Source organism: Ptychodera flava, chromosome 8 (assembly GCF_041260155.1).
Source record: "Ptychodera flava strain L36383 chromosome 8, AS_Pfla_20210202, whole genome shotgun sequence".
NCBI classification, from domain to species: domain Eukaryota; kingdom Metazoa; phylum Hemichordata; class Enteropneusta; family Ptychoderidae; genus Ptychodera; species Ptychodera flava.
Genome location: NC_091935.1, coordinates 43,804,807 through 43,821,795, shown reverse-complemented (window position 1 = coordinate 43,821,795; position 16,989 = coordinate 43,804,807). Strand labels below are relative to the sequence as shown.

The 16,989-nt window shown below is 37.8% G+C and overlaps 1 protein-coding gene across 6 annotated transcripts in view; it reads right to left on the bottom strand.

Moving 5' to 3' along the window:
* Window positions 1-16,989, bottom strand: part of LOC139139392 (general transcription factor 3C polypeptide 3-like) — a 500,706-nt gene that overhangs the window by 143,876 nt on the left and 339,841 nt on the right. For all 6 annotated transcript variants that reach the window (XR_011553793.1, XM_070708296.1, XM_070708298.1 and 3 more), the window contains one exon: window positions 16,073-16,150. Coding sequence is in view for 5 of the 6 variants with exons in the window: in XM_070708296.1 (XP_070564397.1) it covers window positions 16,073-16,150 (78 nt within the window). In the remaining variant the exon portion in view is untranslated. The remainder of the gene's footprint in view (window positions 1-16,072; window positions 16,151-16,989) is intronic.

Here is a 16,989-nt window from a genome sequence, read left to right as displayed (position 1 = left end):
TTGGGGACTCTAATATCGATACTAGACGATACTAGCATGACTTGCCCTGTACCGGTACTTCGGTGCGCCGGATCTGTGAATTCTCCGATATTAACCCGATATTTATCGGCGATTTTGGGGCTCTTTTTTGGGAGTGGAGATTTAGCCGAGCGGTTCTCTCTGTGGCCTCTCTGCTAGGCGACTGATGCCGTATGTTATGGGTTTGAACCCGATTGAAAACTAGCCGTATTTTCTATCCTAAGTTGGTAACTTTGCTGGTGGACAGAATTATCCCTGAGGTTATTGTTCGCCCAGTTAAAGCGATGAATTCATTTCTTCGCTTCGATAAAGTTTGTATGTGCGATGTGTGGTAGTGAGCATGCGTGCGTGAATGCTTCACCAACTCTACAACGTGTGGAGCGGTCTCAGTCAGAAAAATGTGACAACTTAGCCGGCTATTGAACCACTCTTTTTTGGGAGTGGAGATTTAGCCCAGCGGTTCTCTCTGTGGCCTCTCCGCTAGGCGACTGATGCCGTATGTTGTGGGTTCTAACCCGATTGAAAACTAGCCGTAGTAACGATACTAGACGATACTAGCATGACTTGCCCTGTGTTTCGTTAAGCAAGATCTGTAAAATCGCCAATATTTACTCGATGTTTACCGGCAATTTGGGGACTATAATATCGATAGTAGACGATACTAGAATGACTTGCCCTGTGCCACGTCACACGAGGTCTGTGAACTGGCCGATATTTACCAGATAGTTATCGGCAATTTGGGGAGTCTAATATCGATACTAGACGATACTAGATTCTGTCAAATCTGTAAATATCCGATATATCGGAGATTACACCACCTTACAGTTCTGGTCAAGCCCGACTTCCAAGGACTGACTCTAACTTCGATACCGAACGATATAGATTCTGCCAAATTGCGGGTAAATATCCGATGTTGGAGATCTCACACCTTACAGTTTTGGTCAAACTTGATTTCCAAGGACTGACTCTAGTTTCGATACTAGACGATATAGAGTCTGTCAAATCACGGGTAAATATCTGATATATCGGAGATTTCACCACATTACAGGTTTTGCCAAACCCGACTTCAAAGGACTGACTCTAGCTTTGATACTAGATGATACTAGATTTTATCATATACCCATGACCGTATCCGTGTCTCCTAGCTCTGACGCGTCATGACGTGGAACGTAAAACATCAGTCTGATGCGACACGTTATACGTCATCAATTGTTGTTGATGTTATGATGTTCATCTTGCATTTAACGACCGAATCCATCTTTTTCACTTGAATCAAAATTTACCAATATAAAACGAAACATATTAGTAGTACATATGAATTTAACGTTCCTTTATTTCAGATCTAAAGAGAGTTACAGGACAGGTTGTTGTAGAAAAGTTGATGTTTACAATCTGTTGTATTTCGCGCTACTTCGTCGTTCCTGTTCACGTCAGCCATGTTTCAGCAAGAGTTATTACTTACAATATTGTCCGTGTAATAATTATCCACCGGGACGGTGACCAGAATAAGTAAATTGGCTCCATTCCTTTTCTGAACTGCGGTAAATTGCGCTGAAATAATCCTGTTTAGACTGTATACACTCGACACGATGCGATCGACGACGTGATCAGCTGTTGTAAACAAACATGTATCAATGCGCTCAGACCAGCGGCAGAATATAAAAACATAGTCCCTTTGAAAGACTGACAAAAACTAATAAAATTTCTTTATTTTTAATTACCTTTTACATAAATATACGGTCATGGGCATATAATAAATCGGTTATCCCACGATATCAGCGCTTGGTTGGGACGTATTGCCACTCGTGAGGGTGCGCGCCGCATCCCACTCGTCTTCGACTCGTGTGATGCGGCTCGCACCCTCACTCGTGGCAATACGTCCCAACCAAGCGCTGATACCGTGGGATAACCTCATATTGTCAAATCACAGAGATTTCGCAACCTTACAGTGTCTTGAGTTACTGAGAGTTACCATGACTACAATGCTAATCAGTATCAGTATCAGATTACTTTACATAAGACTCGATGAGACAGCAACACGTGGTAGTTAGTCGACAGTCAATTGAGTTGTGTATATAGCTTTCGTAGAGCTAGTAATAAATGTATTGAAAACGACATCGAGCCTCGTCGTATTTCATGACATGGTGGCAGCGGTAAACTACTGAACACCAAGAGAAAAGGAAGACGAAGATGGCAACACAATCGAACATCAAGTCTCCTGAAAACTTCAGCTTCAAGCCCCTAGAGTGGCCAGAATGGAAGCAGCGCTTTGCAAGATACCGGTTCATAACAAAGCTCAACAAAGAAGACGGAGAAATCCAGGTAAATTCTCTTATCTATCATATGGGAGCTGCGAGGCAGAGAAAATCCTCACGCGATTCAAATTCAATGCAGAAGCAGATGCAAACGACTATGAGAAAGTCTTGAAGAAATTTGATGAGCACTTTGTTCCCAGAAACAATGTCGTCCATGAAAGGGCACGTTTCCGCTGTCGCGTACAAAAGGCAGGGGAAACCGTGGAGGCATATGTGAGAGATCTTTACCACATAGTCAACAAATGTGAGTACGATGACAGGGATGAGCACATCAGAGACCAGTTAATCTTTGGCATTCAGGATAAAGAACTGTCACGGAAACTACAGTGTAAACCCAACATAACGGTAGAAAAAGCTGTAGACATGGCAATGTATTCTGAAACAGTGACCCACCAAGTAGCAGCACAAGAAAAAGCCCAGGCTCTAGATGAATTTGCACAGAAAGGCAAAGGCAAATTTCGGTCTGGTAAAAACCCCCATAGAAGTAAAAAGGAGGAAAATTCCAGAGGTGCCTGCAGTAGGTGTGGCCGTAAACATGAGAAGGGTGATTGCCCAGCCAAAGGAAAGCAGTGTAATAAATGCAAAAAGACCGGACACTTTGCAGCTGTCTGCAGAAGTAAAGGTGTCAAAGAGGTCACAACCGCCGAAAATGGTGATAAAGTTGGGTCAGTAAAACATTCACTTTTTCTCGGAGAAGTTTCCAGCTTGGGAAAAAGACTGGGTGACTGGCAGGTAAATTTGAAGATTAACGGAAAAGTGATTAACTTCAAGATTGATACCGGAGCCGACATCACGGTTATCACTGAGAAAGCACACAAACGCATTCCGAAGTGCGCAATTTTGAAACCCCCAGATACCAATCTTATCAGCCCAGGAGGTAAGCTGAACTGTAAAGGATGGTTCATTGCCGATATAAAGCACAAGGGGAAAATATATCATACCAAGGTCTACGTCATTGAGGGAGACCATGTTAATAATCTACTCGGACGAGAAGTCGCTTGTGAGATGGGCCTAGTAATCAGAGCTGAGGAAGTTGTCAAGCCTGACACTCCAAAACAAACAAACCAAAGCGTGTTTGGAGACATATAGGCATATTCAATTGCAAGCCAGTAAAGATACAACTGAAAGATGGAGCGAAGCCATACAGCGTCAACACAACAAGGCGAATTCCATTTCCAGTCCTTCCCAAAGTAAAGGAAGAATTGCAGAGAATGGTAGAGGGCGGAATCATCGAAGAGGTCACTGAACCTACAGAGTGGTGTGCCCGATGGTGGTGGTCGCAAAATCGTCAGGGAAAGTTCGTATATGCGTGGATCTGAGGAAACTCAATGAAGAAGTGAAAAGAGAAAGGTATGTGCTTCCAACTTTAGAAGACATAGCCCCAAAACTAGCAGGGTCCAAAGTTTTCTTGAAATTAGATGCTTCGAGTGGATTCTGGCAAATTCCATTAGATCCAGCAAGTTCAAGGTTAACTACATTCATCACACCATTTGGTCGATTCTGTTTTAAAAGACTGCCATTCAGAATCACCTCCGCACCAGAAATATTCCAGCGTTTGATGACAGACTTGTTACGTGACAATGAGAAAGCAGAAGCGATTATGGATGATATAATTATACATGGCGAGACAATGATAGACCATGACATCCACTCCGACAATACACTACAAGTCATTGAAGAGTCAGGACTGAAACTAAACCAGAGTAAATGCGAGATAAGAAAAACAAGTATTAAGTTCTTTGGAGGAATAATCAGCGCTGATGGGGTCAGCGCGGATCCAGAAAAGGTAAAGGCAATTCAAGAGTTGAAACCGCCAACAAACAAACAAACACGAGTTGAAACAACTACTCGGTATGGTAAACTATCTGGGAAAATTCCTAGCTACCAAATTTGTCAACAGTGATACAGCCAATAAGTGAATTACTGAAGACAGATGTAGCATGGGTCTGGAGCGTAAAGCAAGCGGAAGCATTCCAGAAAATGAAGCAATTGGTATCTACTACACCAATACTTGCATTCTACGACCCAAGCAAACCAACAATAGTGAGTGCAGATGCCAGCAGCTACGGACTAGGTGCAGTCTTGCTGCAACAACATGATGATGTCAAAAGGCCTGTTGCATATGCTTCACGTACACTAACGAAAGCAGAACAGCGGTACGCACAAATCGAAAAGGAGTGTTTAGCAGGCGTTTGGGCTTGTGAGAAATTCTCCCGATACATCACTGGTCTAGAGTCATTCATACTACAGACTGACCACAAACCACTAGTACCACTGATCAACAGTCAAGATATCGACAAGGAACCACTAAGATGTCAACGCTTACTACTAAGGTTGATGGGATTCAATGCAAAGTCAGTATACGTACCTGGAAAAGAATTAGTAGTGGCAGACACACTGTCAAGAAATCCGATTCAGTGTATAGAAAAACCTGATACGGAAGGTGAAATACAAGCACATGTTGATAACCTGGAAGCAATGGAACCAGACAAGATGGAAGAAATCAGACAAGCAACGATGGATGATGAACAACTGAGGTTAGTAATAGAATATACCAGTCTAGGATGGCCAAAACGAGCAAAAGAAGTGCCAGACGAAATTCAACAATACTACTCAGTGAGAAACCAGCTTTCATTGAATGATGGCAAACTCATCTATCAAGACAGAATTGTCATACCCACCACAATGAGAGAGGAAGTCCTGGAGAAAATCCACGAGGGACATCAAGGTGTGACAAAATGCCGTGAACGAGCAATTCATGCAGTATGGTGGCCAGGCATCACCAGTGATATCAAGAGAAAGATAGCTAATTGCAAATTCTGCATGGAAAATAAACCAACACAGCGAAAGGAGCCGATGATGGCAACGCCATTGCCAGAGAGACCATGGCAGAAAATAGCTGTCGATCTATGCAATCTTAACAACAATAAATATATGGTCGTCATGGACTACTACAGCATACTTAGATAAACTTAGATACTTAGAAATCGTACATATGACAAGTACAACCAGCGAACAAGTAATTGGAAAACTGCAAAATCTGGTGCCAGATGGGGAATTCCAGAAGAAATATTCTCCGACAATGGTCCGCAGTTTTCATCAGCAGATTTCAAAGAGTTCGGCAGAAAGTATGGATTTCGATGCACCACATCTAGTCCACATTACCCACAATCCAACGGGGAGGCAGAAAGTGGAGTGCGCATCGCGAAGAAAATCCTAAAGCAGGATGACGTATTTCTTGCATTAATGAGCTACCGAGCAACTCCAATAGCAACAACCGGCATGAGTCCATGTCAACTGATGATGCGACGCCAAATTCGTACCACATTGCCTACAATAGCAGCAAAACTAGAGCCAAGACAACCTGACTTGGAAGTAGTCAGAGCTGCATATAAAAAGGTAAAAAGTGCATACGAGCGAGCATTCAACAAAAGACACGGAGCCAAAAGTTTGTCAGAGCTGTTACCTGGAGACAACGTCCAAGTGAAATTGGATGGAGAAAAGGGATGGAAAACTCCAGCCAGGGTACTGCAAGCTGGTACAGCACCACGCTCATACATTGTGCAAACACCAAGTGGTACTCTGAGAAGAAACCGAAGACACCTATTATTTGTGTCAAGGCCAGACAAAACAGAGGGGAAGACCCTGGATCTATCAATGTTTGACAACGATGAGTCAGCAGATCCAGTTACACCAACCTCAGTGGAGAGGTCAACGCCCACTGTGGAACAACAACAACCACCGGTTGAAAATATCTCTATGCCAGAAGCTCAGGGAAAACAAACAGATGTAATCAGAACCAGGAGTGGAAGAGCAGTTAAGAAGTCTGTGAGATACTACGATGAATACTGTTAAGTAGATAGCAACCAGATTGCCTTGTGCGGGGCAGAATAATCCCCAGGCAACTGTTCGACTTTGGAAAGTCCACCCCTAAGTCTAGTTAGGCGAACCTATTTCGTAGAATAGAAATTTTGCGCAAATAGGGCGCCAATCGACATTAGAAAATTATTAACAATTAGACAAGGACAGAACAACATATTGACCATTATGATTGGATGACGAACACTGTTCAAAATGAACTCAAAAGAAAGGGAGATGTCTTGAGTTACTGAGAGTTACCATGACTACAATGCTAATCAGTATTTCGTAGAATAGAAATTTTGATGGCAACGCCATTGCCAGAGAGACCATGGCAGAAAATAGCTGGTCAATTTTAAAATGTGATATATGTCAAAAATATGAAGGCACTCCACAGGAACATTTGTGAATGGCTGTACGAATTTCAGTTCTGGAGAAACAAATCTGTCCCCACCATGAACAAACATGTTCTTTGCAAATTAATGGTGAACTACCTGAGCTATGAAGAATTTTCCAACAAATTCATTCATGCGTCTGATTTTATTCTTGATGGCAATAGGCTATTTTCATGACCTCTCCTCCTACAAAGGACATTTCATTCAGGTTATTTTTGTGGTTTATATATGATTCAAAGTTAAACATTTTGCAGTAAGCAAATGTGCTAGTCTCGCATGAAAGTCAGTTATTGGGTTTAAAAACCTTTGCGACAAAAAATATGAGAATGGTCATATACCGTACACCTCTTTACAACATGAGAGCAACATTTGGCTTTGCTTGAGCAGGACTAGTAGATTTCATTTAGGACTACTAAAAATGAGCTGCTACTAGTCCTTCGGGCTAGTGGATGATTTGACCTTACGTCGAGCCCTGATATATCGGAGATTTCACCACCTTATAGGTTTTCACAAATCTGACTTCCAAGGACTGACTCTAATTTCAATACTTATATAGGCTTTACTAGATTCTGTCAGATCGCGGGCAAATTTTTCGAAAAGTACCAATTCAATCTTTAAAAATACCGTCAAGGACACTATGTGCTCACATTCGGTTTGAATTGGTCCATTCAAGAAATATTTAAACCAGAAAAACAAGAATGACAAAAGCAAATGAGGTCTCCAACTTAGGTACTGGAGGTCATCTTTAGGAACATGCATATCAACTTCTATAGCAATGGGAGAAGCAGATCCTAAATACATAAGCAAATGTCAACAACAAAAAACATAGAAGGCTTGATAAAAACAGAAAAGGTGGGAGTGGGCAAAAATGCACAAGGGATCTGGTAAAAAAGTAATGCTGCATCATCGATCTTCTAGACCCTACCCCCTCCTGAATATCAAATGTTCCACCCCTTGGTATTACATAAGACCAAATGACAGGCAGTACATTTACAACCTTGAAGATTTTTAATTAATGCCATGAGTGTTATCATTCTAATGTAAACAGCACTTAAGTTAGTTACAGATAGTGAAATGCCTTCCACTGTGGGCGGTGATTACAACATCTGGAATTATCCTGAATCCAAATTTCTCATCAGTTCTTGTATGTCTTACATAGAAAAGTTGCAAAAATTGGTCCAAAATGAAAAAATTCACCTCAGCTTTGTTTTCTAGATCAAATTTTCCTACAAATTGGTATCAAATATGACAAAATTATGTTCACAGCCTTCGAAACTGCCTCACAACATATCCTGGGTTGGTGTAGGTCATTTAAGGTCACAAACTGAGAAAAGTACCTAAAATATACAAATTTTGGGGTTTCCAAACACTTTGAGCAGAAAATTTATCTAATAACATCTTTCGGGACTTTGTACCAAATTACAAAGCTATCAAACAAGGGACTTTATACCAAATTACAAAGCTATCAAACAAGTAATTTTGAGATAAAGTTTTCTTGACCAAAAATGACAATATTGTCTTCAAAATACAATTTTTTATATTTCAGGACAATTTCCACATATCTAACTATTGTCATCTCTGTACGTCTGTGTACCAGATATGAAAGCTGTCTGTCCAGTGGTTTAAAAAGGAAATACTGTCTAAGATTTTTGACCAAAAATGAAAAATTGCACAAAAATAGTAATTTTCCCAATTTTGTCATAATTTCAACAAATTAGAAGAGTAACACCCTTGCAAAGAGACAACACAAATTTGAGAGCGATTGGGCTGGCGGTTTCAGAGAAGAAGAATTTTTACTGAAAATGAGAAAAATCACAAAAAAATTCAGCAAAAATACAAAATTAAGGATATCTGCACAATATTCATAAAACTGTATAAGGTTCACCTAAGGTACTTGCATACAAATTTTTAAAGCAATCAAAAAAGCGGTTCTTGAGCTATTAATTCTTAACCATTTTCACATTTTGTAAGCTCATTTGCATAATTTTGGCAATGCAGACTTCATTTGAACAAAATCCCATCTATAGCCCAGGATGCATCCACACACCAAATACCAAGCTGAAACGTCCAGCGGTTTGCGTGTTTTTGATGTTGACGGTCATACTGTACGTACATACATACATACATACATACATACATACATACATACAGACGCCATCGACTTCAGCCTATACGATAAACTCACATTGGTAAAACCAAATGTGAGCTAAAAATCATCTTCTCCAGAACTAAAACACTGATTGAGCTGAAATTTTACTCATTTCATATTAAGAGTGATCTGTTTGAAGTTTGCAAAAGACATTTGGATCGCTCACATGATTTGGCCGCCATATTGGAGTTTCGCAAAATACCAATTTAACCTTTAACAATCTATTTCTCCAGCACTAAATCACCGATTGAGCTGAAATTTTACTCGTGTCATCCAAAGTGTAATCCTTTCCAAGTCTGCAAAAAGCACTTCGATTGGTCACGTAGTTTTGCCGCCATATTTGATTTTGCATAAAAGATGGCCTGACCAAAAATGGCAAAATTAGCTGCAAAAATACCAAATGGATGATTTCATCATAATTTCAATATATTATACATTAACATAAAGCCTAGGAATCTGTATATCAAATATCAAAGCTATCAGATGAGTAACTTTTGAGAAACAAATATTTTGACCAAAAAGGGCAAAAATTGACCAAATATACAAAAATAGAAGATTTCATCAAATTTCAATATATCACACTAAGACAACCCCTAGGAACCTGTATACCAATTATCAAAGGTATCAGACAAGTAGTTTTTGAGAAACACATTTTTTGACCAAAAATGGCAAAAATTGCACCAAAAATACAAAATTGCAGATTTTGTCATATATTCAATACATCATATTTAGTTCATCTGTAGGAACCTGTATACCAAATATTAAAGCTGTCAGATGAGCGGTTTTGATGGAATAAAGTTTTGACCAAAAATGACAAAAACTTCCTTAAAAATACAGATTTGAATATTTCATCACAATTTGAACAAATCTAAGTTGGGTTATCCCTAGGGACTTGCTTACTAAATAACAAAACTGTAGCAGTTATGAAGAAGATATTTTACCAAAATAGCCTTTTTGGCACTAATTTGCATGTTTTCAACGATATCAAAAAATTAAAAAAAACAGCTTCTCAAAATCATATTTTTCATCTACACGACAAATATCAAATCAGTAAGTACTGCGGTTCTCAAGGTATTTGAGTGGACGGACGCCTAACAAACGGACATACATACATACATACATACATACAGAAGACGCCGGATGGATTATCCATCCCGATAGCTTCTATAGACTATAGTAAAAATCTTATTCTTCAGAACCAACACACCGATTAACCTGAACTTTTAGTTTTATCATCCTCAGTACAAACACCTTCAAGTTTTCGAAAAACATTTTGATCTGCTGCATGGTTTGGTGGCCAAATTGGATTTTGCGAAAAACTACGATAACCATCAAAATCTACAGTAACAATAATATGATGTTCAAAATTCTTAGCGGCTGTCGATAATAAAAGCTGACACACGACAAACATATTTCTTTCGTTTAAGGGGGGAGGGATAAAATCTCATTTCGTTTTGTGTGCGTCAAAATCGCATAAGGGTTTTTGTCTATTGTTTTCAAAGTGCGACTTTGCAGCGAGAATGCAATGCTACCTTTGCGTTCATCAAGAATAGAATGACCACTGTTCTGTGTCTTAAAAAATGAAATCCTTTAAGTGGAGGTGTATCAATTAATGTGCACTTCCGGTATTTTTTCATAGGCATGCTGATCGGAGAGGTGCGTGTGGGTTTCTCAGAGACAACATCATAATACGAAATTGATTTCGCATAAGAACTTTCATTTTGAGGGGGGAGGGAGGGGGCTTCAAGTAAAACGAAGGAATTATGGTTCTTGTGCGTCAGTTTTTATTATCTACAGCCCCTTAACAACAAGAACCAAAAGAGCATTTAAGGCCGCCTTCAAAAAAATTGGTGGGAGGGGGCTGGAGGTTTCAGGGGGATTCGAAAATTTTTGGGGTAGTTGAGAGGGGACTTGAAAGTTTTGCTCTGCCTTTAGGGGGACCTGAAAATATTTTGACTACCAATATTTTGATGTCGTCCAATGGTTCTAATGTAAGTAGTAATTAAACAAAATCTAGAACTGTTTTGTCGTATTTTATGTCTTTAATCTCAAAAAAATCTAAAAATGTATGAATGCCATTAAATTTTCGTAAAACAAGTTGGCCTTGTAATGGGGCAGGAGCTGCAACCGTTGATAATTTTTCAATATTTCTATGCAATGTATTAAACACAGTTTCTTGGTATCTCTCTATGACATGCTGAAAAACACAATATTCAGTTTGTCAACAAAGCCCATTTGTCTAAATATTGGTGATAATTGAATGATGCAAATGCAAGGTACACGTAGGCTGTGTTGGCAAGCTGAATACTGGACAGCTCAACATGCTGTAGGGAGAAGAACAAAAACGGAATTGTATAAACTGAACAAAAATATTGTCAAATTAAAAAGTTAATACAACTACTATCCTGCTACTTCATACTGGCAGTGATAGTGATACATGTAGCTCTGCCTCTCATGTAAGAAAAGTTTCAGTAGAACACTCAATTAACAGTGAAACATACATCTACTTGTACACAAGATCCAGCCAGACAGCAACACATAGAAGACTAGGGGACTAACAGTTACCATGGATTTTTGAATTCTGGCATATGAGAACAATCAAAAAAGAGAAAAAAAGATGGGGTCAACATAATTGATCTTATACAAATGTACAATGAAAAGTCAGTTTTCTAAAATCACTTAAAATCAATATATAAAACCATTCATTTCAAGTTTTTGCAGTGAATGAAATTTTCACATCTCATTGTACAAAAACACAAAAGTAAAACTTTGAACAGTAAAGAAAACAAGCGACCTAGCGGCCGATATAGCTCCGCTGTGTTTATGTAGAGAATAACTATTTTTGACACATGTTGATGAAGAAGGTGGAAATCTTTGATAGCTCAATGCAGTGGTCAGAAAAAAGTAGCTAAAATAGCTGCTAAAATACACAATCGAAGATTTCATCATACTTTGAATATATCACATCGGATCATCCCTAAGAACATGTCAACCAAAGCTATCTGATGAGTAGTTTTTTGGAGAATAAAATTTTCTGACCAAAAATGGCAACAATTGCCCCCAAAAATAAAATTTGCCGATTTCATCATAATTTCAGAAGATCAAATTTAGTTCATCTATAGAAACCTGTATACCAAATTTCAAAGCTGTAAGAGCAGTTATGTTATATCTATTTATTAAAGTGTCATGTGTGGTCTTAAACAGCTTGGTTGCCTCACCAAGCCCCAAGGGCTTACAAGACACGAAAACAGTATATTTTGAGAAACACATTTTTTAACCAAAAATGGAAAAAATTGACCCAAAAATTCAAAATTGCAGATTTCATCATAATTTCAATCAATATCATTTAGTTCATCTATAGAAACCTATATACCAAATTTCAAAGCTATCAGATGAGTAGTTTTGGAAATACACATTTTTTGACCAAATATGGCAAAAATTGCCCAAAAAATACAAAATTACAGATTTCATCAGAAATTCCATATATATTACTTAGCTAATCTGTAGAAACCTGTATACCAAATTTCAAAGCTATCAGACCAGTTCTTTATGAAAAACACATTTTTTGACCAAAAATGGCAAAAATTGCCCAAAAATTACAAAATTGCAGATTTCATCATAATTTCCGTAAATATCATTAAGGTGATCTGTAGGAACCTGTATACCAAATCGCAAAGCTATCAGATGAGTAGTTTCGGAAATACAAATTTTTTGACTAAAAGTGGCAAAAATTGCCCCAAAAATACAAAATTGCAGATTTCATCATAATTTCAAAAATACCGCAATTATACGGTGTCGCTTACATTTGATCAGAATTGGTACATATCAGTATGGGTACCAAAGATCAACAATTAATGTTGTTTCTTTCTGTTCAGTGCAGGAAAATTCTACGTTGATGTTATGACAATGATTTCTGCACAGTACAACCAGAAAAACAACAAGAATGACAGAAGTTTGACATACTGCTATAGAGAAATTGATGTTTTGATCAAAAAAGGGCAAAAATTGTCTTAAAAACACAAATATTGAAATTTCACCACATTTTTTGCAAACAGCTTCTCAGCTTGTCAAAAGATGATCTGCAACATTTCGCGAAATCTATCAACAATATAAATCACTGGGCCATAAGTAGTTACAGCACGCAATCATATTTGCGCTAGTGATATGGATGTACATTATGCATTGTATCCTCAGACAGCGTCGAACTAAAAAAAATATAAATCTGAAAATTTACTTAGTAAAAAAAATTAGCACAGCTTTTCTCATTTGGAAAATTTTTTTTTAGAAATTTACAGTTGTAAAAAAAAATGTTCATAATTTCATTGTGACCACCCCCTCCCAAGATCTAATGGTCCGTCCCTTAGTTTGAGCAGGTCTGTTAATATGTAACAGTTCATAAACAATGACAGGAAATGACTACAGGTCAGTGGAGTATCCTGTTTCACCCATTGGCATGCGACCACTCATGCACATTTGCAGAATTTCCCTTTTTCTTACCTCATTTGCACATTTTTGACACTGATGTGTTCATTTGAACAAATTCACATCTCAACCCCTACATCTACCTGTACAACAAATACTGAGACGGTAGCTTTGGCGGTATGGGAGCTTTGTGTGTGACGGACATACATCCGCACATACCCAAAAATAAACAGACATACAGACGCCACTCAGACTCATCATATAAGCTCTTTTTGGGATTTATATATAAAACTAAATATGAGCTAGTAAATATGATTTAGTTCATCTGTAGGAACCTGTATATCAAGTTTCAAAGCTATCAGATGAGTACATTTGGAAATACACATTTTTTGAAGAAAAATGGCAAAAATTGCCCCAAAAATACAAAATTACAGATTTCATCAGAAATTCCATATATATTACTTAGCTCATCTGTAGAAACCTTTATACCAAATTTCAAAGCTATCAGACCAGTACTTTTTGAGAAACACATTTTTTGACCAAAAATGGCAAAAATTGCCCCAAAATTACAAAATTGCAGATTTCATCATCATTTCCATAAATATTATTAAGGTGATCTGTAGGAAACTGTATACCAAATTGCAAAGCTATCAGATGAGTAGTTTTGGAAATACACATTTTTTGACCAAAAGTGGCAAAAATTGCCCAAAAAATACAAAATTGCAGATTTCATCATAATTTCAATAAATATCATTTAGTTTATCTGTAGGAACCTGTATAACAAGTTTCAAAGCTATCAGATGAGTACTTTTGGAAATACACATTTTTTGACCAAAAATGGCAAAAATTGCCCCAAAAATACAAAATTACAGATTTCATCAGAAATGCAATATATATTACTAAGTTCCTCTATAGAAACCTGTATACCAAATTTCAAAACTATCAGACAAGTACTTTTTGAGAAATACATTTTTTGACCAAAAATGGCAAAAATTGCCTTAAAAATGCAAATTTGCATATTTCTGCACAATTTGAAAAAATCTGAAATAGGTCATCCCTAGGGACATATGTACCAAATATCAAAGCTATCTGACTGGTAGTTTTGAAGAAGAAGAATTTTAAAGATTTTTTTACCAAAAATGACAAAAATTGCCTTTAAAATACAAATATGCGAATTTCACCACAATTTGAACAAATCTGACTGAAGTCACCCTAATTAAACTGCACATTGAATTTCAAAGCAATCGGACAAGCGGTTTCAGAGAAGAAGATTTTTTTACCAAAAACACCAAAAAATGCCCCAAAAATACAAATATGCAAATTTCACCACGATTTGAACAATCTTAAGTGAGGTTACCCCAAGTGAGCTGCATATAAAATTGTAAGGCAATTGGACTTGCGGTTTCAGAGAAGAAGGCAATTGTTGACGGACGACGACGGACGACGACGACGGAAAATCAATCTATTTGATAAGCTACGCATCGCTGACAGCGGAGCTAAAAATGACTAAATGGAATCATTTATATTCTATCAAATTTGCCCTTATTACACCCAAAATTTCTGAGATTAAAACATTAATTTCATGGAATATTTTAACCTTCCAGTATTGTCAATTTTGTAAGACATTTATAAGTGGCATCTAAGTTGTATGTATGTCTTGTGCTTTAAAAAAAAATTTGGGTAGGTCACTAGCACTGTGCTCATTTTTTCACAATTTGGTTAAACGTAGCCAGGAATACACTATTTTCATACTCTCTAATTATTGTCATTTTGTGTGCTTTTCAGCTGGTAACATTGACCTGGCCAGAGTTGGATAAACTCAAGTCGGCTTAGACTGAAAAATCCAAAAGTCCACTGACGCATTTAAAAATGAATCAATTTAAGAACTTGCCCTAGGTATATGGCTCTACAACCTGTTGATAAGAGGTAGTGTTGATAATGGTAATGTATTACCTTGAATGAAAATGATTATTGGACCAGTTTAATGTCATATTGAACATCTGCATGCAGAACGACACATTACTTATTTTTACTCTGCGTGCATTCCCTATAAATATGTGGCTATATGGTAATTTGGGGGGGGACTTGAAAATTTTTGAGGGTATTGAGGGGGGGGGACTTGAAAATTTTAGAGGGTATTGAGGGGGATCTGAAAAAAAATAAGATTTCAATTGCGATTCCTCCAGCCCCCCCCCCCCCCCACCATTTTTTTTGAACGCGGCCTAAATGTAAAATTTTGCACAGAGTATCATCACTGCAAATACATGAAACCATGGCAACTGCTTCTTCTGTGACTTTTTTGCTCATCCAAAACTCACAAACCGCTTGACATAAACTTCTCAAACTTGCAGGTGTAATAAGTACTTGAGATTACTTGTGCACCTGACCCTATAAATTTTGATTGGTCACATGACCTGGTGGCCATATTAGATTTTACCAAAACCTAAAATTGTCTTCTCCTGCTGATGACCTAGGGGTGTGGTCAATTTGAAATTTTGTATATAGCAAGTATGCATGCTGCCTGTTTTTTAAAATTTGCTAATAAAATCTTCAGTGGTCATGTGCCCTTGACTGCCATATTTTCAATAAATACCAATTTAATCTTTAATCTTCCCCCTCCAAAATCATGATCAGTTCACCATTTGAACTGAAATTTTACTTACAGAATCCTTGGTGTGAGAGCTTTCAAATTCTGGAAAGGCACTTGGATCAGTCACTTGGTTTTGTGACCATATTAGGTTTTGCAAAAAAAGTTGTACCCCCTCTATGACCATGAGATTACATGCAGAATTCTTATTTACAAAAACCAAAACGATTTCAGCACAATTCTGTACATTGCATCATCAGTGCAAGTACTTTCAACCATGGCAATTGTAGCTTTCATTTAAATTTATATTTAATATCACACATCCTACCTTTACCATGAAGTTTTGCTGACTTTTGAAGATAGTATCTTCTTTTCTTGTGACTTATTTTACCAATGATTTCATCATCTGTAAGTAAAAACGATGAAGTCATTGTAAGTGACACATTTCTTTATGTAATTAAGGTGAGCTGATTTGAAGTAACTGAACTCATTACAATGCATCAGTTAGAATTGCAACTGGAAAGCATAGGTATACACAGTAGAAGCTATATATTACTGTACAGCACTTTGTCTTTGTGCCGTGTTTAAATGGAAATGGTCTTGGCATGTCTGAGTAATGGCTCCACAGCCTGTCAAAAATTCAAAAAAACTGACCACATTTGATCATACCACATAAAAACAAGTCATTTGAGCCCGTTGATGAATCCTGGATACCCTGTGTATTACCTTTTTGTAAAGATTGAAAGACATGCACAAATTAGATCTGAGTGGCCGCCAGACAGCCATATTTCATTGTATCAAAAAAATTTTATGTGCATGTTTGAGATATAGTGTACTGTCTTTGTGCTAAGTTTGTGCTAAGTTAGATCTGAGTGGCCGCCAGACAGCCATATTTCATTGTATCAAAAAAATTTTATGTGCACGTTTGAGATATAGTGTATTGTCTTTGTGCTAAGTTTGAATGAAATTGGTCCATATTACAGCTGCGTAATGCCCATGGACATGAAACAAAATGGCCGTATGGCAGCCTAGCGATATTGGATCATATCCCAAAATAATTTGACAAGCATATGTTCACCATGGTGTATTACCCTTGTACCAAAGTTGAAAGAAATCAGTCCAGGCATGTCTGAGACATCACTGTGGATGCACGGACGTACGTCACTCAATCTACATGTCCCCGCCCGACTTTGTCGGTTCGGGCAGGGACTAACAATTGCAATGCATCTGCACATCATATTACTA